General features: G+C 34.5%; 2 protein-coding genes across 4 annotated transcripts; both read right to left on the minus strand.

Annotated features, from left to right (window-relative positions):
- Window positions 1-209: 209 nt before the first annotated feature.
- Window positions 210-16,553, minus strand: LOC145567389 (histone deacetylase 15-like). Of its 2 annotated transcripts, none has more exons than XM_081626656.1 (17): window positions 16,293-16,553; window positions 16,084-16,215; window positions 15,675-15,948; window positions 13,079-13,155; window positions 11,184-11,259; window positions 10,975-11,039; window positions 9,774-9,829; window positions 7,740-7,863; window positions 7,527-7,652; window positions 7,384-7,434; window positions 6,649-6,717; window positions 4,831-4,939; window positions 3,020-3,099; window positions 2,833-2,915; window positions 2,699-2,744; window positions 859-1,030; window positions 210-542 (listed from the first exon to the last, which is right to left on the minus strand). In XM_081626656.1, exons 1-17 carry the CDS (start codon window positions 16,293-16,295, stop codon window positions 430-432), a joined length of 1,656 nt encoding a protein of 551 aa, XP_081482782.1. In that variant the 5' UTR covers window positions 16,296-16,553; the 3' UTR covers window positions 210-429. The 2 variants fall into 2 exon arrangements, with proteins under 2 accessions (XP_081482782.1, XP_081482781.1); XM_081626655.1 differs by having other exon boundaries at window positions 15,675-15,951.
- Window positions 16,554-18,472: 1,919 nt separating this feature from the next.
- Window positions 18,473-25,645, minus strand: LOC145568572 (uncharacterized). 2 transcript variants are annotated; one of them, XM_081627993.1, is made up of 6 exons: window positions 25,534-25,645; window positions 25,281-25,425; window positions 23,972-24,065; window positions 21,516-21,715; window positions 19,633-19,753; window positions 18,473-19,400 (listed from the first exon to the last, which is right to left on the minus strand). In XM_081627993.1, the coding sequence occupies exons 1-5, from the start codon at window positions 25,591-25,593 to the stop codon at window positions 19,638-19,640; spliced, it is 615 nt and encodes a 204-aa protein (XP_081484119.1). In that variant the 5' UTR covers window positions 25,594-25,645; the 3' UTR covers window positions 18,473-19,400; window positions 19,633-19,637. The 2 variants fall into 2 exon arrangements, with proteins under 2 accessions (XP_081484119.1, XP_081484118.1); XM_081627992.1 differs by having other exon boundaries at window positions 25,263-25,425.
- Window positions 25,646-26,849: the final 1,204 nt, after the last annotated feature.

The following is a 26,849-nucleotide window of genomic DNA, read 5'->3' on the forward strand; positions in this document are numbered from 1 at the left end:
TGTTAAGCGTATTCTGTTCAATGTTGCTTGTAGGTGTGATGGAGAGATGAAAAAGTGGCTGTTATAGTTTCTTTCTTTAGTGTTTGTGCTGTATTGTCTTGCTTTTAACAGCAAGTTTCTTGGTTCTTAATAAAATTTTATTAATTGCAAAGCAAAAAAAAAGAAAAAAAAAAAAAAAAAGATTTAACAAAAACATGATAAGCAAATCATGCGATAAAATCAACTGATTAACCAAAACATAATGAGCAAACCATGTGACAATGTCAGCTTAACTACACCTAAATATATTTACATGGACAATCCTACCCAAAAACCATGTAAACTAAACTTTTAAGGGCCATCTAGCTGCATGTATGCGCTGCAAAAGATGAGAAATCAACAGAGAATAAATGTAGCAGAAATTAGCATTACACTAGTTTCTCGAAATGACTAGGGCTTAACACGAAACCGCTGACAGTGTAAATAATATAGAAACCTTTTTCTTCCCCATTTCCACCAGATAGGCGGTGCTACAACTCGATGTTTTCTTTTTTTAGTTTTTCCTGCAAAACACACAAAAATTATATGGATGACGAGATCCTTGGCACACTTGAAAACACTGGCCACTCCAGGGGCAAACTCGAGCCAACATGCTACATGATCCTCAAACTACCCAACTAAAGACTGCTATTTTATTACTAAACTGCCCCTCACATTAAAATTTTAATATACCAAAGATTCTAGCAACTAAGAAGATGCCAATTCACCTCATTCCTTAATTTATTTTTCTTTGTTTGGAAGAGGGGGGGGGGGGGGGGGGGGATAGGAAATTTTTGTAAATAGACTAATCTATACTGGGTTCACAAGTTTCAAACTCACTTTTGTTTCCAGCCAAGTATGATTCCCAGCATGACTGCAATTTCATGATGTTGGAAGAGAGACTTAACCAAAAGTTCGTCTGGATATTCAAAACATCCAAGACAGTTTGCATGCAAGCTGCGGAAGGTGCAACACCTTTAAATTGGTTCTCAGGTATTTCGCCAAGCAGAACCTTCAGATATAAAAATAAAAAATAAAAATAAATAAAATAATAAATAAAAAACAGATTATTAAGTAATTGACAAAAAAAAAACAAAAAAAAAAATAAAAAATTCTCATTTGGACATTGCTAAATACTTCATAGATGTAACATTAATACTAGAGAGGCATGAAATTAAAATTTTGTGTGCAACACTGTGATTGTGATGCCATTCCGATCACAAGCTTTAATGCAATCTGGCCACATATATAAATTCTTACTTTTCAATTAGGCTAAAAGGTAAATTTGAATGTCTCCTACTTTACAATGAAATAATTGACGGGGAAGTTCTAGTAAAACAGCAGTCCAAAAACACCAGAATTGGGAAAGAATCATAAAAAAACATTCACACAGACACACATTATGATAACACAGATACTCTGTATCAAACTATCGATGTAGCTATAATTTACATCCACATATGGCACTGTTTCACTATATGCTTCTTGCAGAGTTTAATAGTGCACAAAAGTGCTCATTTAATAATAAACTCACTAATTTCCATATTCTAATTTTCTAAAACCAGCCAAGAATCTTTGAAGAGCAGTAGCTTAATGTTTTATACTTCATTTATTTGATTTAAGCTTAACAGCAAATGTCATAGAAATCAAAATCAAACAAATCTCATTTTTAAGACGCATTAATTTGTATTACTTCCACAGGCAGTTTGTCTTCTCATTTATTTCATGACAAATCTCTTTGTAGGTGAGTCACAATTTATTTACGTATAAAAAATTAATTGATTTTTGTCAAAAATAAATAAAAAAAAAAAATTATAAGAAAAGGTGAAAAGGGCCATGTGACGGATTGCTAGGGTTTTTCAAATGGAATTTAAGTAAATCTGATTGTTGCAAAGTCGCGTGGTGTTTTTTGAACCTAAGATGACATCATTGGTCAAGCCATCAGGGCAAGAGGCATTTGCAACAACTTATTTACTCTTTTTGTACACGATTTAAATCCCAAAGCATAATAAGACTCAGAAGGGTATTAGACTATTATTCTGAATGGTCTCAGTAATTATCAGTCAAACAAGGTGTTAGGAGTCCGAATTGCACACTTCTAAGCTAGCTCATTCGTTGTATTAATGATGCGTCGTTGGAGAGGGTGAGGGGTGTTTAATAAGCAAGGTGGAGAGAAGGGGAGGAGCCGAGGGGGAAGTTGATGTTTGATGTTGCTGGAAGAGAACATGGAAAACGATAAATCAAAGGGGCAATGTAGGTATATCGGAAATTTGCTTTTAATTAGTAATGGGAGTTTAATAGTCCAGATGACATCAATACCAAATTCCTACTGCACCAAGTCATACAATTAACAAGGTTCTATCATAGATAATGAATGTGGGAGGGGGATGGTAAGGGGGAGGCGGATCTCTAATTCATCAAATACTTTACAAGCGTTGTTTCTCAAGACTGCAACAATTTTTCTTCAGATTCTAGGGCTTTCTCAGGCTTCCTTTTCCTGTGTACATCAGCTAAAAAGTATCTTTCAACATCTTAGACCCCTGAGCCTCAACAGTATTGCTATCAAAGAATAGCTAAGAATCAAACTGACTCCCATCTCAATCTCAAATAGTCTGCATGCATGCTAAAACAATCATATATACATATAAAAAGCTCTGTATGTCCTTTACATTAAAGGTACCTTAATTACAGCTGTTGCAGATGACGATATTGATCGCAGATTATACCTGAAATCAGAATTAAATGAAGCATAACCATGTAATTATCATAATTAAAAAAAAACAACAAAGGCCGAAAAACAAGTTTACCACTTACCCGCCCTCCAGTATTACAAGCAGCTTTCCTCCCGCAAGGCTATTCAACATGTCAGTCATACAAGCATAACCAGCAGGTGTGACCTACAAGTATTTTACATGCAAACCTAATATCAGGAATCAGGACATGACTGATTAGAGGGGAATATTATATCCAACAGGTTTTAGGAGAGTATCATAGTCCTCACATCACATCCACCAAGTGGATCACCTCTTGCTGCATCAAGTCCAGCTGATATAATAACGAAATCAGGGGTAAACTCCTGGGCTGCAAATATAAAGGTTACAAGATCTATTAGAAATGTTGGTACAGCAAAGAAAAATGTTCATAAGCACTCTTATATAACTTTAGGATAGAAATATAAAGTCATCCCTGTCTAACCTAATTCTTTCTAATCAACAGTCATTCAAAGTGGCCTGAAGATAAATTCTTCAAAAGTTATGGTAAACTGTAGTATATTTTCACTTAGTTAATTGTATAATGTGATCTTTTGGGGCTGTTAAACTGGCAAGCTTACATTTAACGAGTGAAAATGACAAACCAGGGAAATCCGTGTAAAAGTTAATTGTAACAAGTATCATATAAAAGCATTCCAGTACCAAATCCACAATTCAAAACAAAGTCCCCATGCAACAAATTTATGGATCATGACAAATTGGACAAGTACCTTATAATCAAGCCTTGTACTGGAGTCCGGGAAACACTGATGAAAACATGAAATAAAAAAAATTTCTCATGGCTTAATTTTATCTCAAGGCAATTGGTGCAAAACAATAACTGCACAGCAGTTGCACAAAATAGCAAGACTTCACAGCCTTTTTAAAATTAGAAATTTTGGAGAACACTATTATAGCATTCTCTTGCATAAATCCATATACTTCATCGTAATAGATGAATGTGCAAGGATCCTGCTGACAAATCTGACATAATAGTTAAAGGAATAAGTAACTTCAGAATATTTTACAGTCAACTTCTGTCTCCTTTTAGATACACATATGATAATTTTCATGCCCTTTTAGAGTAATTGAAGAATACATTGAATAGAATGACTAATCAATACAAGAAAACCAAGTCAGTGTACCAATGGACAATGCCTAGATTTGCATTTAATCTGCACCATTTCCCAAAATAAATGCTTGATTCAATAGCACTACCTATGTTGATCTATTCCAAACTCAATATTCTTTAAAGATAATCTAAGGGCATGAAAATATTTCGGAGTAAGTGGTGTGCTTGTCACAAATGAGAATTGTGAAACAGATGAATGTTAAAGAAAAGATGAAAATAAGGGAAGGATGGATGGGGGTGATTGTATCAACAAAATTCCAAAATTTTGAGTCTCGGGAGGCTGGGACACTCCTGTGACAAATTCCAACCGCAAACTGTGCTACTCACATTACAGTAGATGCCAAACCAAGCAGCAGCTCATACAACAACCTGAGCATGTAGCAGAGCAGACAGCAGAAGGGTTGTGCCAACACCAAGTAGTGGATGGGAAAAGCATCTAATTTGGCAGCATGAATATAGGCAAGTATCAACAATATTTATTTTACCAGGTAGCAACATAGGGTTTTGAGAAAAGGATAAATAGCAGAGAAGGGGGGAGTAGTAGGATTATTCAGAAAATTATACTTCCTCTGTTAAATATTAATTGCAGTAAAGGAATACTTTATGTCTCACAAATAATACCCCTTTGTTGCAATTAATAGTTAACGGAGGAACTATGTGGAAGCCTACAATTTCTGGCCTTACCCATCTCTCTTTTTATTCAATTCCTAACATTCCCCATTTCTCTCACTTCTAAGTTCTAACAGAATTCTGACACCACAGTATGCATAACAACTTTCATTTATATTTCTCATATTTCCCTTCAGGTACTCGCGTCATGAGTAAGTGGCTCTGAAGGGAAGCTACGGTGCCGGTAGGTGGATAACAGTGCTTTGCAAATTGTAAGCATTAATTAGTATTTTTTATCTATTGGTAGTGTTTGGTAGTCACCTATTGGAAGCACGACATGTTGAAATGCAAAGATGTAATCATTGTCACCAACTCCTCCACAGCTCCAAGGAACATTCACACAGTAGCCTTCACCACCCATGGTACCAACCTGCAGAAAAAATTAGGTTCTTGATTTTTGAACAAAGTACAAATAGGCCTGACAAATTAGAATATTGGCACCTCAGGCTTATGCTTCAGAGCTACCACATAAAACCGTAATTATAATATTCATAAACACCATTGAACATCTTTTTATGGTAAGGTATGCTTCCTTGACCTTAGGCACTTAATTGACAATATGGTTCACATAATATTTGCTCTTCTGCCCTCAAGAAAACAAAAAAAAAGATTGCCTCAAGGGCAAAGTAACCTTTGGTGCCATTGCATCTCTCGCATTAAACAAAAGAGGAAAATGACAATCATTACAAGCCTTATGGAGTTTATATTTGTACCATATTGTAAAAGTAGCCCCATTTTTAACAAGGTGTTGCACTCCTTATCTTAAACCAAAAGGATAAATGGAATCTATCAATAAAGAAAGAAACAACAACAAAGTTCCCACAATAAATGACACATCCAGACAAAATCTTTCACAAACCTTGCCTAAGAAAGAAACACCACTAACAAAGTTCCAACAATAAATTACACATTCCCACCTTCATACAATGGCAACAAAGCTTTAATCCCAACATTGTTTGTGATAAAGGATTGTCCGCATAAATTTGAATGAAGAAAGAGAGAAGTGATAATATAAAATTGGACGGGGAAACGTTGAGGGTAAAAAAATAAAAAATAAATAAAAAATAAAAAATAAAAATGCAATGTAAAGAGGATATGAAAATAAAATTTGAAAAGTTTTTTTACAAGAGGGCTAAAAGGTTATAAAGAAAGGAAAGACATGCAAGTTGTAACACATAAAATTAACAAAGGAAATAAATAGAGTTTGCAAAACACAATGATATATATAATATTAATTATGTCAACACATGTCCTCAGTGTTTTTCTCCTCCACTCCACCCTATCCAACGCATATTTTCCACAATCCCCAAAGACTCTTATCAATCTTAATCACCTCCTCCAAATTTTCTTTGGTCTTCCCGTACACCTCATGATTCCATCACTTTACCACTCTCCAAGCCTCCTTACCAGAGCTTCACACAACATCCACTCTTAAATAAAAAATAAAAAAAAAAAGATATATGTTTTTTTAGAGCACAACACATGCACACATGATTAAAGCATGCATCCAACACATGCTCGCATCAAAGCTGACACATCAAATGCCCTTAGACCCACCCCCATCTTCAACCCCGGCACATATGATTAAACTAGCCAATCAACATCTTGTTGTGCATGAAACCATGACTATATATAGGTCCACCTAACTTATTTACTGCTACAATATCTTCTGCGCACACGACTGGAGGCATACACAGGCTTTTCATGAGTTTTTCATGTGTTGCTCATAGTTCATAGTTTTCCATCTTGTGCTAATATAAAAGCTACTATTGTGAACTATTGACAGCAAGAGGTTGAGGGACACATATAGAATTATGTTCAACAACCCTCTCTCCTCAAGCTTATGTCTCTTAAGTGACATACAACTGGTTGGAAGGCTCAATTGTTCTAAACTGTCTTTTGTGAAAGAAATCCTTGTCACCAAATAAACTTTCTCATCCTCATTGACGCAACTTTATAATCTATCTAGAATGACCCAATTTCTGCATCCTGTCCCTAGTTTCTCACAATTCATTGTTATTAATCTGAGCTTCATAGCATCACACCAAAAACAACTAAGGACCAAGAACAAGAAAATACCTCATGGGCTGCCCCAGTTCCAGGATAAAAGTTGCCTCCCTCGTGTCTGTGCAACGAAATATACAAAACCTGCAACAAGTCAAATGTTTCATGCAAAATTTATATCAAGCAGCGCCATTATACAAAGAACAAAAAACGCATCAAGGATTCAAGGCTACTGAAGATACTTCTATTAGGCTTTGTCAAACACTTAAGATGCTTAATTGCACAAATCCATTATTACTTGAGTAACTTCACATACTCTTTGAATATTATTACTAGTCCAGTCATTAATTCAATTTTAACAAATAATAAGTCAAGCAACAAATTAAACTGATTTTCTACACCAAAACTCAACTGAAGTGAATATTTTTACAAATTTAACAGATTTTACTTTATAAAACTGATTTGTACTTCTTGCAACTGATTTTACAGATTAGAAATTAGTTTTAATAATTCACAAGTATGTTTTTTTATGTGAAGTCATGATTTTTACTTTAAAAAAAATGATTGACGGAAACTGAATTTACTTCTTATTTTTAGATTTACTATTTTTAAGGTGAAACAAATATGACCTAGCTTGAGCAAAACAAGATCTACACGATCAAAGAGGGCATACAAAAAAGAGCTACACAGTCAAAGAGGTCTTAAACAAACATACTGTTCTGCATGTAAGAGCTGCATGCAAGAATATGCTCACTCAGAGATATCAACAAGAGTAGCAGAGAAATCAAAATTAAACTCTCTAGGGCTCACCGACTTGTTCTTGTCAAATATATCTTGTGTACCATTTCCATGGTGGACATCCTGCAGACACCCCAAAAAAAATGATTAGCACCTGAAGATCTTACACATAAAGTAGCGTCTGGCAACTAGGAAACAATAGTATGTAGTATTACCCAGTCAACAATCAAGACCTTCTTGGCTCCAGCAACTTGAGCAGCTAATGCAGCAATTGCTGCATTATTGTGGAGGCAGAAACCCATGGACTCGTGTACACCAGCATGATGACCAGGAGGCCGAATCTGATGCATCAAATTAAATACAGCACTTTTAATGACAGATTCCAGGTATCAAATCTCTAAGAATTCCAAAGAAAATTGAACTTCTACCAGAGCAAATCCATTTTTGGCGCGTCCAGAAAAAATCTCAGAAGCAAGATCAGCACATAAACCAGCTGCAAGCCTTGCAGCTTGTGCAGAATGCTCATTTGCATATGTGTCAGGAGTGAAATAGCTAAATATTGATGATGACATACTGGTCAGTGCAAAACATACTTCTTCAAGTAACCAACCAACTAATACAAGTATTAATTATCTAAACAAGCAACAAAAGATAATTTTGTACACCTATGAGATTGAATATGTATAGAAGATGATCATGATTCATGAACAGACATAGCTGGCAAAAACCAGAAGAAAAGGTTGTGAGTCCTGCATGGCCTGGCTTACATGCCAAAAAAATATAAGTAATGCTCAATTAGCAGTCGTTGTTAACCATACAATATCCTTAACAAGAAGAATACATTAACCTGAGAAATTTGTTAACAAAATCTTATATTCATTCCCTTAAAACGTGAATCCACTAGTCAACGTCTTCTCAGAAGGAGCAGTTCCAAATGTAACCAATCTAGCTTCGCTTATCCTTCTCCAACAACTCACATATACATCCATGGTTATTAAACACATAAATAAAGGTATACACAAATGCTGCAGGGAACAAGCCCAGAAACAACACACCAAATGCCACTCAGAAGACACTTCAGAACCACAAGTTGAAAGATCGGACATATGAAGGGCTTGTTCTCTTAACCTTTTATTTGAAACCTTCAGGTGCAACACATTCCATAAGGTTTGAGTACAAATCAACCAGATGCGTTTTTAACCACATTTTGTAAAGAAAAAGACTAATCACCTATGTGCTAATTCTCACTCCTAAGCAAAGGCGGGTATAATTATTATGCTGTTTTGAGTACAAAATGTGTTCATTTTTTTTTATTTTTTTTTCTAGAATTGATTAATTTGGAATTTAAAGTTCTCCATATACCCAAAAGGCCAAGACCGCGCCTCGGTACTTAAGTGCACCTAATGCCTTTTAAGACTAAGATTGTGAAATGTTTTTGACATGTCTCAAACTCCTTGTACATGACAATTAACAAAATTAAAATATCAATCAAATATAGATACAGCTATTTTTTTTATTTTCCTAAGATAGTACTTAATTAATGAGATAAAGCAAAATCTAAGGGAAAGAAAGTACTCTTTAAAAAAGAAATCACTGCCATTAATTTTTTAACTAGGAATGTGTATGTGTCTAAGTGACACGCCAAAGGGCCACTCACTCAGGATATGCAAATGAGTTTTACAAGATCAAGAACTAAAGACGCTTGAAGATCAGCAAACAATACAGATAGTATTAATTTGCCAAACCCAAATGCAATTTCCATATGAATGTCACATGCCGCAAATATTGCACAGAACTCAATAAAGCAAAGCAAAAAGGCTCAACCACTATCAATAAGAAGTCTATTGATTCAAACCTCTAGATCTTACTCAGATACAGAAATGAATCAAATGGAAATGATTAACCATTATACTTTATGCATATAAAGTCTGATTATTCAAACCTTCAAAGCTTACACAGATGCTTTTTGGCAGCTCTTTGTTAGCTTATAATTCAGACAAGGCAACATAAAAATAGGGCTTAACATAAATGAAAGGGACTAGGTATTCTATATAAAATAAAGATAGCTAAGATTAGACAAGTATAATTTAGCATTCAACTTAACTAGCCAGGCTGCATGCATCCACTCCTCCCAAATCCTACTATGTACAATACATACAAGGAGATCTAAAATTACTCAATTAGCTTGTCCAAATGGTTTATAGTTAATATTCTGTGGACAGATTACATTTCAGCAGCAGCTACAAAGTAGCAAATGCTGTGAAAAATACTTCAGCTCAGGAAATATTATGAAGATTAAAATCCATCTTCCTACACATCTCTAACAAAAAAACAGATGGACCCAGCAGGTATGGAAACTTGGAGAATGAAAACCCTTATCCAATGACAATTCATGAATGCAAGATCCAAGAGAAAAAAGAAAAAGAAAAATAAATAATAAGATACAAGGAACAGAAGAAGACCTAGAAAGCATTTTCTCGGTGACGTCAACGGCATTTATATGCTCCATAGAATGTACCTGAAGATACCCATCATGCAACAATAATTCAATAAGAGAAAAGAACAGATGGCCCTGTAAAAATGCAAAATATTATGGCTATGACTAGCTAACGGTTATTCAACCATCAAAAAAAAAAAATAAACATATAAGAGCCCAAATTTAGTACATTCAGAAATCAGAAAACAGTGAGTGCATCATACATCCTATTTTCCTATCCTACCTAGACAGCTAAGCTTTAGGAAAAGAAACAAACATGGGTACATGTACAACTATACAAGACATCTAACCCATTTGGTCATATTGTCACCCACAGATAATGGCATAAGCTCAATAGGTTACTACTATTTCGTTTCTTATACCACAGCTAGTCATCGTATTCAATCTGTTATACGAGAAAATGAACCTTTATTGCCAGCTAGATAAAGAAATGAACTTGCATACTGGAATAATGATTATTGCTACTGACATAAGTAAATTGTTATTGTTGTTGTTATTATTTCTCTTCTTTTCTGATGCCATAACTAGGCATTGTATTCAATCTGCTATACCAGAAAATGAACCTTTAATGTCCGCTAGCCGCTAGGTAAGAAAATGAACTTGATATTGGAATGTTTTTCGTTGCTACTGACATGTGACTAATGAACAAAAGCTTAAATCATGTAGTTCACAATGAATACAAGTTTTCATTTTGAATAGGAATAATAAAGATACATCTAACATATCTACATAGCAACTGCAATAACAACCCAAGGATCACCTCATGGTGTTTGCACTGGTAGAGATTTTTCTTGATCTACCTAAAAGGTCAACTATCCAAGGAATGAAAGAAAGTAAGAAAGAGAGGCAACCTCATGTGTCTATAAATAGGACGAAAACACTTGCCCCTCAACCCCCTACAATAACCAGGTCCTATTAAGGGCAAAGTACAAACACCATACCAGATTACCAGACCAGCCTTTTTCTTGAGCAATGTATTGCATTCGTATTTATATTTATTTAACATGTTCCTCGAGCAAGCCTTTCAATTCCCCAAATTTTTTCACTTTTCAAGGAACATATCCACAGTTCACGTTGTACGATTACTAGCAGAAATGCCGGAAATGAAGCATGCACCTATGAAGGCATTAAAGAGTTACAGCAACATATCATAAGTAAATGATTACCTTCAATAGTTCTTCTTTAGTTATTTCTCTAGCACCAATAGGACGACATTTGCCAGGATAGATTCCTACATACACCAAAAATACGCAATATCTTCGAAATTAATAATAATAAAAAATTAAAAAGTATTAGTGAAACATGCTCTGACATCCATCACAACCAGAAGAGAAAAGAAGACATAACCAAATAAAAGAAGAGTGCAATATGGGACCTGCTGTAGAAAGGCTAGCGGCAATTGCTCGTAAACGATCAGGTCTTTCTGGATGAGAATAGACCTTCTCTGCAACCTATTGCCATAGAAACCAACAAATAAGATCAGTTGTCAAGGAAAAACCAAGAGAAACATTCAAAGATTCATTATAAAGCATCCTTCAGAAAACGGCTTGCTTTCTTTCAAATCAATCAAGCAAGCAGTAGCTTTTTCTTAGAAGAAGGGTGACCACCTCCTTCCACTTTGGCCCAGGGTGATTCTTGTGGGGTAATTATCCTTAATTGTTTTTAAATTGAACTGAATTTAGCTCCGCAAGGCCACAAATGTGCATGTAGCATGGAAAAGAATGATAAAGAAAAAAAAAAAGTTCGATTAAAGAAAAATAATTTATGGAATGTATATACTAAAGTTAGTCTACGATGCAGGTTGACAAGACGTCCTTAATCAAGATTAAATTACAGTGAGTCCCATTTCCCCTAAACTCAAGGAGCTAAATAAATAACACTATCCCAAAAGTCATTGCAAGAGTGGCCTCTGAGAAGATATGTCAATTACATTCTAAAAGAAACCACAATTTCCATAAAAGCAGTGAGTCGTAGCTAATTTTCTTTCATCAACCTAAACCCCGCAGAGTTCATTTAAAACAACTTCCCCAACAATTTCCTCCAAATAAACATTTACCACCAAATGAAGCATGATATGCAAGCCAAGGTTTTCTGTTGGCACTAATCAAACAACAACAAAATAAGAAATACCTAGTCAAAGCTAGCATCCCAACAAAAGCTCTCACAGCAAGAGAAACAGGAACATCAGTCTTCCAATTCAAATTGGCAGAGATACAAAACAAGGGGATCATCGTAACCAGGTTAAACAAACAAGGGGCAAAAAAAATGCAAATACAGGAGCATCTTCATGGACAGAAAATTGAAGAAAAGACAATGAAAATAGAAACAGGTAAACTGGTCTTCTCTCTAAGCATCCTTCCAAAGATAATATATCAGCATAGACCTATCACAAAACTGACAGCACAAAATAAAAGCATTGATCATGAAAGAAACCAATTTCCACGGACATGTAAGCACTATTAGCCTAAAGTGCATCCCTATTCTTTGACAGTCCATATTTGAATCCAGATTTTCCTCCTGATGATGTGATACAAAAGGGAATTCAAATGCAATACACCACAAACATCAATCAAGCAAAACTAGCATACTTGGAACAAAAAAATAGACCATCCTTCCAATCTCTGGACCTCCAACTTTCAGTTGACAAATCAGGTCCCACTTCAGCAGGTGTATCTCATTACCCAAACAGATAATAAGAGAGGCAATAAAGAGCATGCTAAACAAGAATATACGATGCAATCCTGCCACCCAGGGAGAACTCTTCCAGCCATCCAACCTCTACAAAACCTATAAACCACCTCCCATGCACACACAAACACAAGATACATCATTACTCTAGCAAAAACATCCACAAGATGGACATCTGCACAAAATTACCTTAAGACATTCTTATGAAAGTTATATAGCAAATAGCCAGTATTATAAGCTCACTTATTAAGAGTTATATAGCAAATAGCTAGTATTACAATTTTCTTTTCAAAGAGTTGAAGAAGAATTTCAAAGAAGCTACAAGCATTATACTTCATCACTTTGAGCACTGAAATACACATTGTTGTGACAATAGTGAAATGCAAGCATATGCCAATAACCAGGCCTATATAACCCAAATACTGCAATTTCAACATCACCTCAGTAAGCCAGCTAAGGGACTTGTACATCAAAAAAAAATCATGGACTATATATATTAGCTATGATGTCTAAACACATAAGTGAATACAGAACTAGTTACCAAAAGCTAGAAGAGCGTGATAATCAGGGGTAAAAGCATACTTCTGAGTGCAATAACATTCTCTCATCAAAACCTATTGCAGTGGAGCGCCCAGTAGCTGCAATATCAGATACAGATTCTGTAGAAATTGAAACATAAGAAATTTATCACGACTTCAGAGAAGAACAATGATATTACACCTAAAATACAAGCTTTTCAAACCAATTAACCAACAAATTAATTTAACACAAGGACTCATCTACAATAAACCACAGTTAGAGAGATATCGAAAGCATTCTACAAAAATCCATAAATGCTCTTCTGCATATGACAAAAAAATTATAGTGCATCAACCAGGACAGGGCCTTGAAGCAATCAAAGGGACCCCAATTTGGTGCAGAACAGTCAAACATAAATCATAGTGCGTGCAATGCAATTGTTTTTCAAGCAACAAGATTTAAGCGATAGAAACTCCTATCAATATATACACCGTAGGAAAAAGATCTAGAGCCGCCATTTCGAAAAATTAATTGCTTTTTAAAGTTGGCGGGTACTATTTTACTTTGAAATATAAGGTGGGTTGATATGCTAATACTTCGAAAATATTATGACAGCATTTGTAAATTTTTGTTCATATCAGAAAAATGTATTAAATATGGGAAATGTAACATTGGATGCTTATAAAAAAAATATTTGAACGTTAGTGAAATGCATATATACATAAGTGAGAGAATATCTAGGACTGTCATTATAAAAAAAATACATTAAATGCTCGGCGAGTATGATTGTAATTTGACAATGTAAGGTGAGTTGATATGCTAATACTATAAATGTGTGGATATTGATACCTAAGTGAGTGATCGGGTAATGACCTTATACAAGTGAGGTTAATGGTGAGTTGACAAACAAGTGGGCGACTAGGCATTGATATATTTGATGAGTATGGATGTATTTGATTTTATACCTACCATGTTCGATTCACTAAAATAAAGTCTATAAGTTTTGTTACTACAGTTAGTTAAAAATCCAATGACTTTGCCCCAATTGTGAAAGATTCTCAAATTATACTCCCTTTACACTTCTATAATAGGAAAGACACTAATATTTTAATGCATTTCTCCACTTCCCTACTATAAACAAATGGTCTCACACTCACATTCAATAAAAAAAAAATACCCACTATCTCCATTAAAATTACTTTAATAAAACAATACCCCCCCCCCCCTACTAGCACCTATCATACTTGTTTTATACCACCTAGCCCATTGTAGCATCTTTAAGGGGTGCCACGTTATACAAAGGTAGGTAATTGAGCTTTCAAGGGTTGTTCACCACACCAAACATTATGAAGAAAGAAAGCCTTAAACTCATTCTTTCTCCTGATGACAATATGTCTAGCCTTGAAATTTCATAAATCACAAAAGAGAATAAAATTAGAAGAGTCCCAAGAATATAGTATATAAATCACCTTAGCTGACCACAAACTTAAGCAGAATTGCTTCATTCCAATGTATCAAACAAAATATTTTGATAAAAACAGAGGAAAAATCAGAATTATTAGCTAATGGCAGAAGGAGACACTCTAGTGCATTGAATGCATCATCCTCTAAGATTCTGAATATTAAAACACTCAAGCCTCCTTTGATTGTCAAAACACAAAACTATAGAGAAGAGGACTATAAAACTAAGCTCTTATTATATGCTCACGGACACTTTCTAAATTTGCAAAGTGATAGCCCTATAAAATCAGAGACCATACAAACGAAAGGAGAGAGCTAGGGTACATGTCTTATATTTCTTTTTGCAACCCTACCTCTTACTTCACATACATCGATTAAGTACACCCAGGTTTCAAATGTCACGATTGACTCTAGTGTCAAATTGAACTTGGTTTGGTCTATGCTTTATGAAATGAAAAATAAAAAATAAATTAAAAAAAAGTGGGATATATGTGAGTTTTCTTACACACTTAGATAAGCCTTATGTGCATACCCAAAATGTTATTTAATGGCCCAAAATAAACTCTATCCTTAATGATATAAAGGCAGCCCGTTTCATCATTTCTTTTAAGCTTTCTTGTTCACAATTGTCAAGTTGAAGTATGTTTTTTCCCCCTATTACAAAAGAAAAGTTCTGGTTTCAAGAAGGGAATGATGTAAACTCAACTCCACCCTCATCCTACAAGCCTACTTATATAAGATCAATATCCGAGAACGTGTATTCCTTCACCTATTCTCGTTACAAATGCATCAACATACAGATTTTTAAGCTTTATCCTAAAAAAATTTACCTTTTGTTTGGAGTAATTTCACATTTCCATGAAAATTCTCTGAATGATTTGTTAGTAGTAATTTCACATTTCCATGGAAATTCTGTAAATACTTTAGTTTTATGAATCAATGAAGTAAAGTTAATATAATGATTTCCCGTCCACTATCAAATTCACTTTTTGATGATGGTACATTGGTACTTACAAAATAATTAGATACTTGTACATCAAAAGTCGTCTAGTGCACCAAACGTAGTCTAAATTTCGAAAATCAAAATCCCATTTCATTGTTTCTCTCACTTTTATCTCCATTCCACTGTGTCTAAACAACTAAACACGATAAAATTAATTACACGTCAAAGAAAAAAAAATGCACAACAAACTCACACCTGTAAAGGTCTCTTTCCCTTGCAAGTCAAGTGGAGAAAGAGCAGCCCCTTGTGAAGCAAAAAATCCATGCTTAAGAATTCCAGATTCCTTGTGCTCATTGCATGTCTCACACAAAACAACACCATCTGGGTTAAGCATTGTGCAATTAATGCAGGACCACCTTCGAACGAGAAACGGCTCCCAATCAAGATCATCTTCATCATCATCAATCAATTCATCCGGGTTATTACAGATATCTTCTAGGGTCAATTCTCTATTACGGTTTTCCTTTTTCTTCTACAACAAATTAACACAACCAATGAACATTCTTTTCAATACATTGTTTTAACTAACTAAATGGGGATCGCCCGAGCCAATAACTAGTTGTACGTCGTATGCCACATATGTTTACAGGTACAAATTAAATACCTTTGCATCGGAGCGAGAGCAAAAACTTGCCGTGGCCGAGGCCGTGTCGATATTTCCATTAAGCTGCTCATCAGTTCCATTTTGGCAAATAACTAACTCAGCTGATTCTGAGATCATTTTGCATTCAGCACCCTGCTCACATTGACCAACTTAGCAACCAAATAGATGTATAAATAAATAAACACAATTTTTTTAGCAAAATAATTTACCATAAATTAATAGATACGTTCAAAAGCCTTCAACTTCATCAATTGAAGAGCACGAACAACTGTGAAAATCGAAAATTGAGATCTAGGGTATCCCAAAATTAAATTGTTAGTAGAGATTAAGGGGGTTTTGTAGGTGAAGTTGAGACGATTGAAATGGAGGATTTTTGACAGAGACAACGAAACGACGATGATGTCACCGGTGAAATTGACGCCGGTTTTGGAGGAGAGAGAAAGACATGCAGGTCAGCAACTGATGACTTAATGTTAATAGTATCAGAAGTTGAAGAGTTTTTTTTATTTTATTTTAATTATTTTTTAAAACGACCATAATTTTTTTGGGGGGAGATTGGAATTTAGGGGTGTTCCTTCGATTTCGATTTCGGTTTCGGTTTCAGTTTGGATTTAAGCCAAATCTAATTCAATTTGATTTGAAATAAAATTGGAATTTTAATTTTTCAAATTCAATCCAATTTACATTTTTTTTATTAAATTCAATTTAATCCAATTCGAATTATTATGCATTTATTTGGATCCGATCTTAAACTCTGAATTAAAAAATGTTGTAGGTAGTTTTTAGGACCTAATTCGACTTACTTCCTCCGTTTTTATTTTATTGCACCATTAGGACTTTTACACTATTCACTTAATCTTCTTTGACCATCATTTGTGATTTATACATTAAGAAAAATATAGTCATATGAGATCTAGTTAGATTCGTATCGAACTTTACTTTTCAAATATCAAATTTTTATAAGTTTTTACAAAAGTATAATTTAATATATTGATAGCTAAAGTAATGTATTGACAAGCGTGAAATTCCTTATAGTGCAACAAAAAAAAACAGAGGAAGTATAAAAATTAAAATGCAATTATAAAAATTTAAGTCTTGAAAACATAGTTGTACATGATTAATACAAGTACTGAAAACATAGTTGTACATGATTAATATTAATATGATTAAAACATATAGGTTTACATGGTTAATATATACTCCCTCCGCTTTTAAAGACTTGCTCTATTTCTCAATGCACGAAATTTTAGAAATTAATAAAATACTTGTATAAAAGTGGTGGGGTAGGAGAAAGAATAAAAAAATTGTAAAAAGCAAAATTAGTTAAGAGAATTGGAGGAGAGAGTATATGAAATTAATAAAATATGATTTATGTGGGGGTTCATTAGGTGAAAGAAATGAATTAAATATTGTAAAAGCTTTCCAAATAAGGAAATGGAGCATATATTTAAAAACGGCCAGAAAAGGAAAGTGGAGCAAGTATTTAAAAACGGAGAAAATACAATATTTGTAAGATTACAGTTTCATATTTCGGTTTTTTTGGATCCAAACAAGATCACGATCAAATTAATAATTCAGTTTGGACTAGGTTGGCTTTGTTTAAATCCGAATAATGGACACCTACTTTGAATCCTACAAGGTTACAAGCTAATGGAGTATTGTTCTTTTAAATGTAGAGGGTTGTGATGTGATGGATCGAAGGTGGGTTGGGTAACGCTTGACCAACCTTCATTTACCACCTGATCCATTCATCACCTAATTTACCTTAATCCATATTCGATCCACCTATTATTCTTTAATCATGAATGAATCGGATAGATTAGATGATAAATCCTTGTGTAAAAATTACACCAACTTACCATTGAACCAAGAGAATAGTTATGTTATACAAGGGAGTTCAATAGATAAATTACTAAACTTTATAGGGGCCGTATTATATATATATATAGGCCACAGAATTGGGCTGCGCCAGTCGGTCCTCTACCAGCCCCCCATGTGGCTATGTGTTATGTTCCAGGAGTTTGAGCCTCGAAACATGCGGCGCACTCTAGCCTTTTGGTGGTAAGAACGCTAGCCTTGAGAAAAAGAGGGGCTTGTGAGCACACAACAACACAAGCAGGCAATTGAATCTTAGGAGCACTCTCGTCTATTTGGGCAACGGAGTGCGGGAGGTCGGGGCTTGTGATGGCCAATACTTCAAGGCGGGCACAAGCGGGTCCGAACCACGAGTCCTTAATGCATCAAGTTGGTTTGGAGGGGAGCTATTATGGAAGTAAGGCACAATATCTATAAAGGTCTAACAACAAACAAGCATAAAAGCAAGGCAACACTTGGTAGAAGGTTTAAGATTTCATTCAATCATTCACCCTCTAAAGAGCTCTAATTTGATTACAAGGAGAATCCCTAGTGAACACTGCATTGACAGTAACACAATAATGGGACCTCGGGCCTAGAAAACATAAAGGAAACTCTAAGAAAGCATCTAAAGGGAATCTAATACATCAAAAGGAGTCAGATTCTAACACTATGCCTCTGGAACCACCAGGGCTTTAATTGGGGATTTAGGCCAAGGACAACACAATGAGGGCTGGTGAATTAAAGACTAAAGAGTTTACAAAGCACAACACAATGAGCAACTCACTTTCAGGCCTTCTGATCCCGCACCTCCTCTTCCAAGTTCCAATTCTCAGCTAAACGCTAACATTTATTAAAGTTCCTGTCACCAGTAGTTCAGTACCTCAGCGAAACATCTGCAGCCACCAGCAGTCTCTAAGAGTGAGATGAGAGTTTTTCTACTTACCATGTCTCTTATGTTAGGAACCTGCAGCGAAGAAGTCATTCACTCTTCTTTATGGACCTGTTTACTCTTTCAAGAAAGAAGACATTTATAAATTATATTAGTGCTAGCTAGTGTTTATAGTCTTGTAGAGCTTGTGTAGTTAGCAATTAGAAGCAATGAAATGGCTTGTTTGCTAGAAGTGTTGTATTCTATTTGTATTAGTGACTCCAAAATACATGTAGTAACTAGCAAGTACAAGAGGTTTTTTGTTATCATTGGAGCAAAAGCAATGCAGCTCATTAGCATTGGCTATAATAAGGGCTACAATCGTCTTATATTTCTTTCTTCTTATACTTGTCAAGGAATACAGCCTACGAAGCCAAAATTTCGTCATTCAACAATTCTCCACCCTTGAAGTACATATTTAACCATGTGCCAATGAAAGGGATGATTTGGCTGCAGAGATTATTTAAAGCATCGTTAACCAACATCTTCATTCCTCAAAACAAAAAACTTCTGCAAAACTGTAACTTGGTACCTGTAGAGAACATAGTGTCATCAAATTGTATCGCTATACTACATATATTTCAAAGTATAATTTTATTTATAATTTATATTAATAGATATTAGTTAAATTAATAGTCAAAGTGCTGCAACAATAAAAGGAGAAAATACTAACTAACAACAGCAACTATAAGTATAGAAATGTGGGCCTAGCGATTGTTGAAATACAAACATTTGCCAAATACTATAAGTAACTCATAACTAACCAGTATCACCATGGATCATCAACATCAGAAATGGTGGAAAGCAGTATTGACCTAAGCTCCACTATTTCTTTCAGCACTTGCTCATTCTCAGCCTGTCTTTCCTGTATCTCAGTTGCTAGTGCTGCAAAAAAGAATTTATTTAATGACATTATGTCAATAGAAGTAAAGTATATCAGAATTCAAATTTCCTGCTCTTGACATTTTGGGCACAAACACCATCACATTTAAGATGGTGATTAAAAATCCAGAACAAATTCAATACTTGGCAATAGCTAGCTGGACAAGGTGCCACAGAACTAGGGAATACACAGGCTTGTAAAATATTAAGTTTCACAATCATGGTGTTCAGAAACTAAATATGATAAATGATCAAGCATTAATGTAGCAAAAAAATTCAGTTTCATTGTAACATTTTTTTTTTCAAAGGCCAATTTTAAAATTGAACACCAGGCAAGAACCTTCACAAGACATGAACAAACCATTCAAACCCCAGTCACGACACCAGTGGATCCAGCTTCTAGTCAACTAGGTTCTCGAACATAGCTGTACAAAACATTACTCAAGATATCAAATTTTTAGGTCCAAAACCTCTAAAGCTATGCTTGCTAACATATTATTATAACCTAAATACCAGTTTCCATTTGAGTGATCTATATCAACTTATATCAAGGTCTTACATAATTAAGGCAGACACAAACAGAGAAGGTTCACAGAAGATGGCAGCTATTGCAATAAAGGGATCAGTAACTAAGAATTTGAATTTTTAAATAACTACCGCAGGACCAGGCCAGCTGATTGCAAGTTTTTTCCATCACAAGCTACCAAAAGTACTCAGGAAAAAAAAAAAAAAAAAAAAAAAAAAAAAAAGCAATAAGTACTTGAGCTTGAAATAGAACTCCTAGGAACTGCCAGCTGTCATAAGTGTTAAGTAAAGTGGATAATTTGGTTCGCATATAAGCATGAGTCTTTAGGCTACTGCCAATAGTTGGAAGGTCCTTCATATCTTCTAAGTAGATATACTTTGCCACACGATTGAAGGGAGTCTATCTTAGAAAACAAAAATGATGACCTACTGCCATACTGAAAAGCAAAAAAAGGGTAACTAGATATTATGCATTATAGACAAGATATAGACAATTTGAAATAAAATCAAATTGGCAGTCAAACATCAGTTGAATTAGATGAACAAAGAATTCAAATTATCATCAAACATAATATACGCTGTTAATAAAAATGCACAAGGTCAGCCTACAATGAATATACAAAACTCTTCAAACTACTAAACAGACCAGCAAGAGTGCCATTGAAACCGTGGTATGTGTGTAATGGAGAAAAGAGCCTCGGTTGAAATTCGCTTTGTCCACTACACTTAGCAGTTGCAGTAATATACATTTCAACAAACACAAAAAAAAGTAGACATTTAAGCTGTTTCAGCTTTCAAATGTGATGGATTGATTAAATGTCTCATTAAACTGCTCACTACCACATAATTGCCAGGAAAAAAAAAGGTGGGAGTTGTCAATTTGGGCAGAATTAAAACAGAAACTAGCCTACCTATATTAGGGCAGAAAAAAAGGTGGGAGTTGTCAATTTGGGCAGAATTTGGGAAGCAGCAAACTTGTAATAATTAGATTCTTCTTATCCTGCTATGGCTGGGAGCCACATGAGCAGCAGTAAACATGGTTCTATAATATGCTACAGTATATTACATTTCATAGAGTCAGTAGGTCACCAAGCTGTGATCAACTGCTGACACGCCTGAGAACTCTAGTATACAGGCAAAATATTGACTGTGATTCAGGTATTTATTGAACACAAAGTAAAAAACAATTATTGTAAGAGTTATACAATGTCGAAAAGATTTATAAGAGGAAGATTATTACCAGAATTAGACCTGTATAGATCTTCAAGAATGTCCTCAGAAAGTGCTGTCACTGGTACTTTAAAATTGTAACCTGCCTGATCAAGCTTATGGATCTCATCCTGAAGAGATTCTTTTTCCAACAACATTTCCCTCAGTTTGTTGCAGTCTTCACTTTCAATTTTCTTTTGGAACTCAATGCACGCCACGGAAAAATTTTCCCTATCCAGAAATTCAACAATTAATCTCATCAAGATAATCTTGTACAGTTGTTTCAAAGAAAATTTTAGCACATTGACATTATATAAGGAATTTGAATATGTTGCAATTATACCTCTTTTTAATCTAAAGCAAAGAGAAAGAGGTTGCTTTCTATTTATTCATTGTCACATAGATATAAGTCAAACCATGGTCACTATGTACTGAACACTGAGAAAGAAATTCAAAAAGAATGCTGAGGCTTTAGTTAGCACTATTAATATACTTAACCAAAAACCTCACAAATGGTTGCCAGACTTGCCACTAATTACACCTTCAAATAATGCTTGTATATATTGAAGAGTGGGTTTTCCACTATTAAACACCCACATTTTATGTTACTTTCCATAAAACCATCATTGTTCCTGATTCAATCCTGTTTTCAAGAAAGTACTGATCATCTTAAGGTTAAAAAAGGTAAATAAAATGTTTCAAGAAACAGTTTAAATTCCTCCATTCATGATTTAAGCCTCAACTGATTTATTTTAACAGAATTAAGTAGAAAAGAGAAATCATGAATATTTAGGTAGTCGATGAAAGATTAACCAAACTTAGGTTTCTATGAGTTTGTGCGTGCATGGGGTGTGTGTATAATGTATATATAATCTATACTAATTTTGGCTGCTTTAAATTTCCATTGATCAGCAAGGAAACCACTAATTCTCATAGAAACTAATGTGTTAATATTGACAAATGAATTATTAAAGCTGATAGTTCAAATCCTCCAGAACCTCATTATATCAGAATTAGAATTACAGGGAATGCAAAGACCACTTTGATCTTAAAGAAAAGGAAAATAAGCAGCACAAATCTTATTGACTTCCTGCAACATGCTGCTGAAATTGCAAAGCAAGGACTCGGATGCTGGTACCTTAATTTTCTAACAAGATGATACAGATAAACACTCATCATCCATTCTACTTTCTTTCTTTTTTAAGTTTTTTTTTTTTTAATCTTACTTTATTTTATAATACTTTGATATGACCTTAATTTTTAGTTTTATTTTCTTTCAGCTTCTTTTCATTTTTTCTTTTTTATTTCCTAATTATTAGTTTATGTAAGTTAAATTGTTTTATTATACATTAAAAAAAATTTGTAATTTTATATCCCGATTTCTCCCCCGTATTATTTTGTTTGTAAAAGAGTGTTTCGAAGCTTCAGGTCACAAATTGAAACAAGCTCCCAAATCTCAAGTCCCACACCCTCTCTCCCTCCTTGCTGGCCTGCACCCAGCCACCTAAACATGCACACACCATTGACACCAACCAATAGCAATTTCAACACCCGTATGCCGTATCCTCATCGCTCTCCCTGATGCACTCCCTGTTGCTGCACCTTCCTACACTCCACAGTCCACACCTTTCTAAACTTCACCATACATACCTCCCTAAATGCAAGCAGCCAACAACACCACCAACACTCTCTCCCTTCTCTCACCCACACAGCCGAACAGCAACAACTACACCCCTCAACAACTCACCACACCCACAAACTCCAACTCCCTTGCTGCCCTCGCCTCACCTAGCAAACACAAGCTACGCAGCTAGCCCTCTCTTCCTCAGACCCTCACTCATGCAACACCAGCCTGCGGCACCAAACCAGCAGCCCGCCTTTCTCGCCTATCTTTCCTGAACTAGATTTCCTTTAGTACTCTAATTTTTTTCAAAGATAGTGAAGCCTAACAGGCACTGGGTATTCTTATCAGATCTCACTGCCAAAAATACCCCAGAGATGCCCAGAGCAGACATTTTTAAAATCCTTGGTAGAGTTTCCATAACAGGTCTGAATCACGCTCATTAACACAAAGTGTTCACTGTTCAGATATGAAAAGGTATTTGAGTAATCTTGAGTCTCTCAGAAACCAATTGCCTCTATAAAACTAAGCAACAAAGAGTAGACCAAACTACCAACTTTGGGTAACATTGCTTTACAGAGTCCATCTGCATTTGTTGACTGTTTACCTAATTTTGGGATTTCAAGCTTAAGATTTATAAACGCAGGCAAGAGACAATTGTTGTGGACTAAAAAACTGAATAAAACTTTCATGTTCAGACATAAAGGACCTTGCCTATGATAAAAAAGAAGACATAGATATTGGCCAGATTGCTTCAGCAATGTGTAATGATTTCCCCTAGAACTATTTAAAAGGTCTCCAAAAAGCATGTATATTGTGTGCAATTAGAATGAACAATGAAATAAATTAACAGCTTTAAAGAGTACCGCTTCTTGTTCAATCTATCACGTAAATCATCTTTTTTCCTCCTTTGATCATTAATCTCTTCAGTCAAAGCTGCTATTGATTTTCTTGAGTTAACTATGAATAAAACAAAAAAGTGGTTGTAATAGCAAGAACTTGTATAAAAGAGTGAAGAACTAGCTACTGAAATTAAATATTTGGCATAAGACAATAAATACGACAAAACTACAGCAATCACATTATGCACTACACTAAAATACAACATTTCTATCATGTTTCTTGACAAAAACCTAAGCTATTACAACGAACATACACACACACACAAAAAAATGAACATTGGAAATCTTTTCTATTGGGGCACGACATTTCTGCTTGTGGATTTTGTTTGGGTGGATTAAAAAAAAAACAACAATGTTTATTTAGAATATCGGAGCTTAGCAGTGAATAACTAGTACATGCATTGCCCTAGATTTGTAATCAGATAAACAAGCTCATTAGCAGCACAATTCATTAAAGAGAGTCAGACAATGTTCCTATGCCACTAATCACTAGTGCAATCCATAAACTCACAGTAATTGTTCATTATGCTTACTACTTTAAATTCTATTATGTGAGATAACCAAATGAATGCCTCTAAACTTTTGGCAAAACATTGGCATAAACTACAATGTTAGGTAAACTTCCACTACAATACTTCACTCGTTGGGTTATGAGACTTATCTTATGTTCAATGTCGTATTTAATTACAAAGTATCCCTTCTTCACTTACTTATTTTTAATAGTAAGCGGCTCAATTTGGACCCTTTTTCTTTCTCTTCATATCCTTCTACATTTCCCTTCCCTTCGCTTACTTTCACTCGTGCACCCCCTCAAAATTTTCCTCTTCTCTCTCTTCTCAGACCATCTTCTTTCATTCCCATTTCCCAATCCTCTCAACTCACCCCTCACTTCAAAGTCGCACCAACACAACACTTGCAACTTCAAAAACGTTCTCTAAACATATAATTAAATCACATTACAACGAACATACCTATTTCACCTATTCTTTAAGCGCATGATAATTTAGTCATCTATTCCTTTCACCCTAAGTAGGAAACAACATTATTTGCTATCACGGAGAACTTTAATTCGAAACCATCATCAAATTAATAATCAATCAGCAATCTTCAAACGAAATTCGACTAATAAATGTTAAATAACCCAAACTCCAATCAACATTCTGATTTTTATAACCCAAAAAAAATACACAATTAGAGCTATAATCAAAGAGAAATAATAAAAAGATCAACAAAACCTCAAAATCAAAAGAATTACCTGTGACAGTAATCAAACCACTTAATTCAAATTGAGACAAATAAATCAACTTCATGAGCTCAGATTCTCTAGCACCCAACGCATTCTCAATCTCTTCAATTTTAACAATTTCCGATTCAATTTCCCATGTAATTTGGATATTCGCTTCGATTTCATCGTTAACCTAACAAAAAAGTTAAACTACTCAAATTTTGTTGGCGAAAACCCTAGGTGTGAAATTGAATGATTAAAATTGATGCAGAAATCAAAGAGAAACTTGGAATTGGATTACCTTGTCAAGCATGTCCTTGAGGGTTGAAATTTGGAGGAGAATTGCCCCTGAATCGTCCATCTTTCTTTCTCTCTCCTTTTCATGAAAGTTCCCGCGAATGATTTTGGCGTCTAACGGCTACTCCCGTTTGTAAGTAATAGCGATTTAAGTAGCGGTGAGTGCATGATAAGTAATGTTTTTTTTTTTTTTTTTCCTCGAATGATTTGAGAGAGGGCCGTAGAGGTGAGAATCGATCCCATGATCTCCTGAAATTGGGGAAGGAAGCTCTAACCACTTAAGCTATCCCCCACTTTCAAATAATGTTACATTTGATTACATTATTTTACTTATTTTCATAAAAAAGAATTGACACTGTTTGACTTTTACACTATTCACACAACACGTTTTGACCCGATTTTGTAGTTTATAGATACGATAAAACATATTCATGTGAAATCTTGTTTGAATCATTTCAATGTATATTTTATTAATATTCACTTTTTATAATTTTACAATGTTGATAATTAGAGATATTAATCATTAAAAACATGCGTTGACAAGCGTGATAATACAAATGCGTCAACTAAAAAAAATAAAGGAAGTATGTACAAGCTAAGTACTTTATTTCTTAACAATGAACGATAATATTTAAAGCTAATAAAAAGTTCATTACACAAATTTTATATGCGGCTAGCCACATGGTGTGGCAACTTCACATAATCACATACAGTATAAAGCAATAAATTAAGTAATAGTGGGGTCATGGTAATGAGCAAATGGGGTTATCTTAACGTATGTAGGTTACTTAAATGAGAAAAATGGGTTACTCTCCTAAAAAAGTGGAATTAATTTTTTCATTTTTTAAACAAAAGAATAGGGTTATTCGAATAAACAAATGAGGTTACTTATTTCTAAATTACTTGATTTTACTCATATAATGAATTTGGGTTACTTTTATGGACAACATAAGGTTACTCTTATGAAAAAATGAGGTTACTCATAGATACTTCCTCTGTTTCTTTTTAGTTGACACGTTTCTTTAGTTAATATCTTTAGTTATCGATAAGCAAAAATTTTAAAAAGATGATATTTTGAAACTATATACCGTGATAAAATCTAACAAGACCCCACATGACTATATTTTTCATTACATATAAATCACAAAGCACGGTCAAAGGGAAGTGTGTGAATAGTGCTAAAGTCAAAACGTGTCAACTAATAAAAACCGGAGGTAGTATAAATTAACATTACTCTTATAAACCAAGGTGGCTAGCCATATACAAGACTTACCTGTCGATTTAATTTGTTTCAAAAAAAAAAAAAAATTGTTTATCATT

The sequence above is a fragment of the Chenopodium album genome, chromosome 11, assembly GCF_948465745.1.
Source record: "Chenopodium album chromosome 11, dcCheAlbu1.1, whole genome shotgun sequence".
In the NCBI taxonomy this organism is placed as follows: Eukaryota; Viridiplantae; Streptophyta; class Magnoliopsida; order Caryophyllales; family Amaranthaceae; genus Chenopodium; species Chenopodium album.

Excerpts from the sequence above, each read along its gene's own strand:
- LOC145567389 (XM_081626655.1), bottom strand. Across the intron at positions 9,830-10,974 it reads CTAAAGAAGAACTATTGAAG|GTACATTCTATGGAGCATAT; the intron begins GTAATCATTTAC and ends GGGTATCTTCAG. Across the intron at positions 1,031-2,698 it reads CTGCAACAGCTGTAATTAAG|GTTCTGCTTGGCGAAATACC; the intron begins GTACCTTTAATG and ends TTATATCTGAAG.
- LOC145568572 (XM_081627992.1), bottom strand. The coding sequence starts at position 25,593 with ATGGACGATTCAGGGGCAATTCTCCTCCAAATTTCAACCCTCAAGGAC. Across the intron at positions 21,716-23,971 it reads GATAGATTGAACAAGAAGCG|GGAAAATTTTTCCGTGGCGT; the intron begins GTACTCTTTAAA and ends ATTTCTGGATAG. Across the intron at positions 19,754-21,515 it reads TCTATACAGGTCTAATTCTG|CACTAGCAACTGAGATACAG; the intron begins GTAATAATCTTC and ends TCTTTTTTGCAG.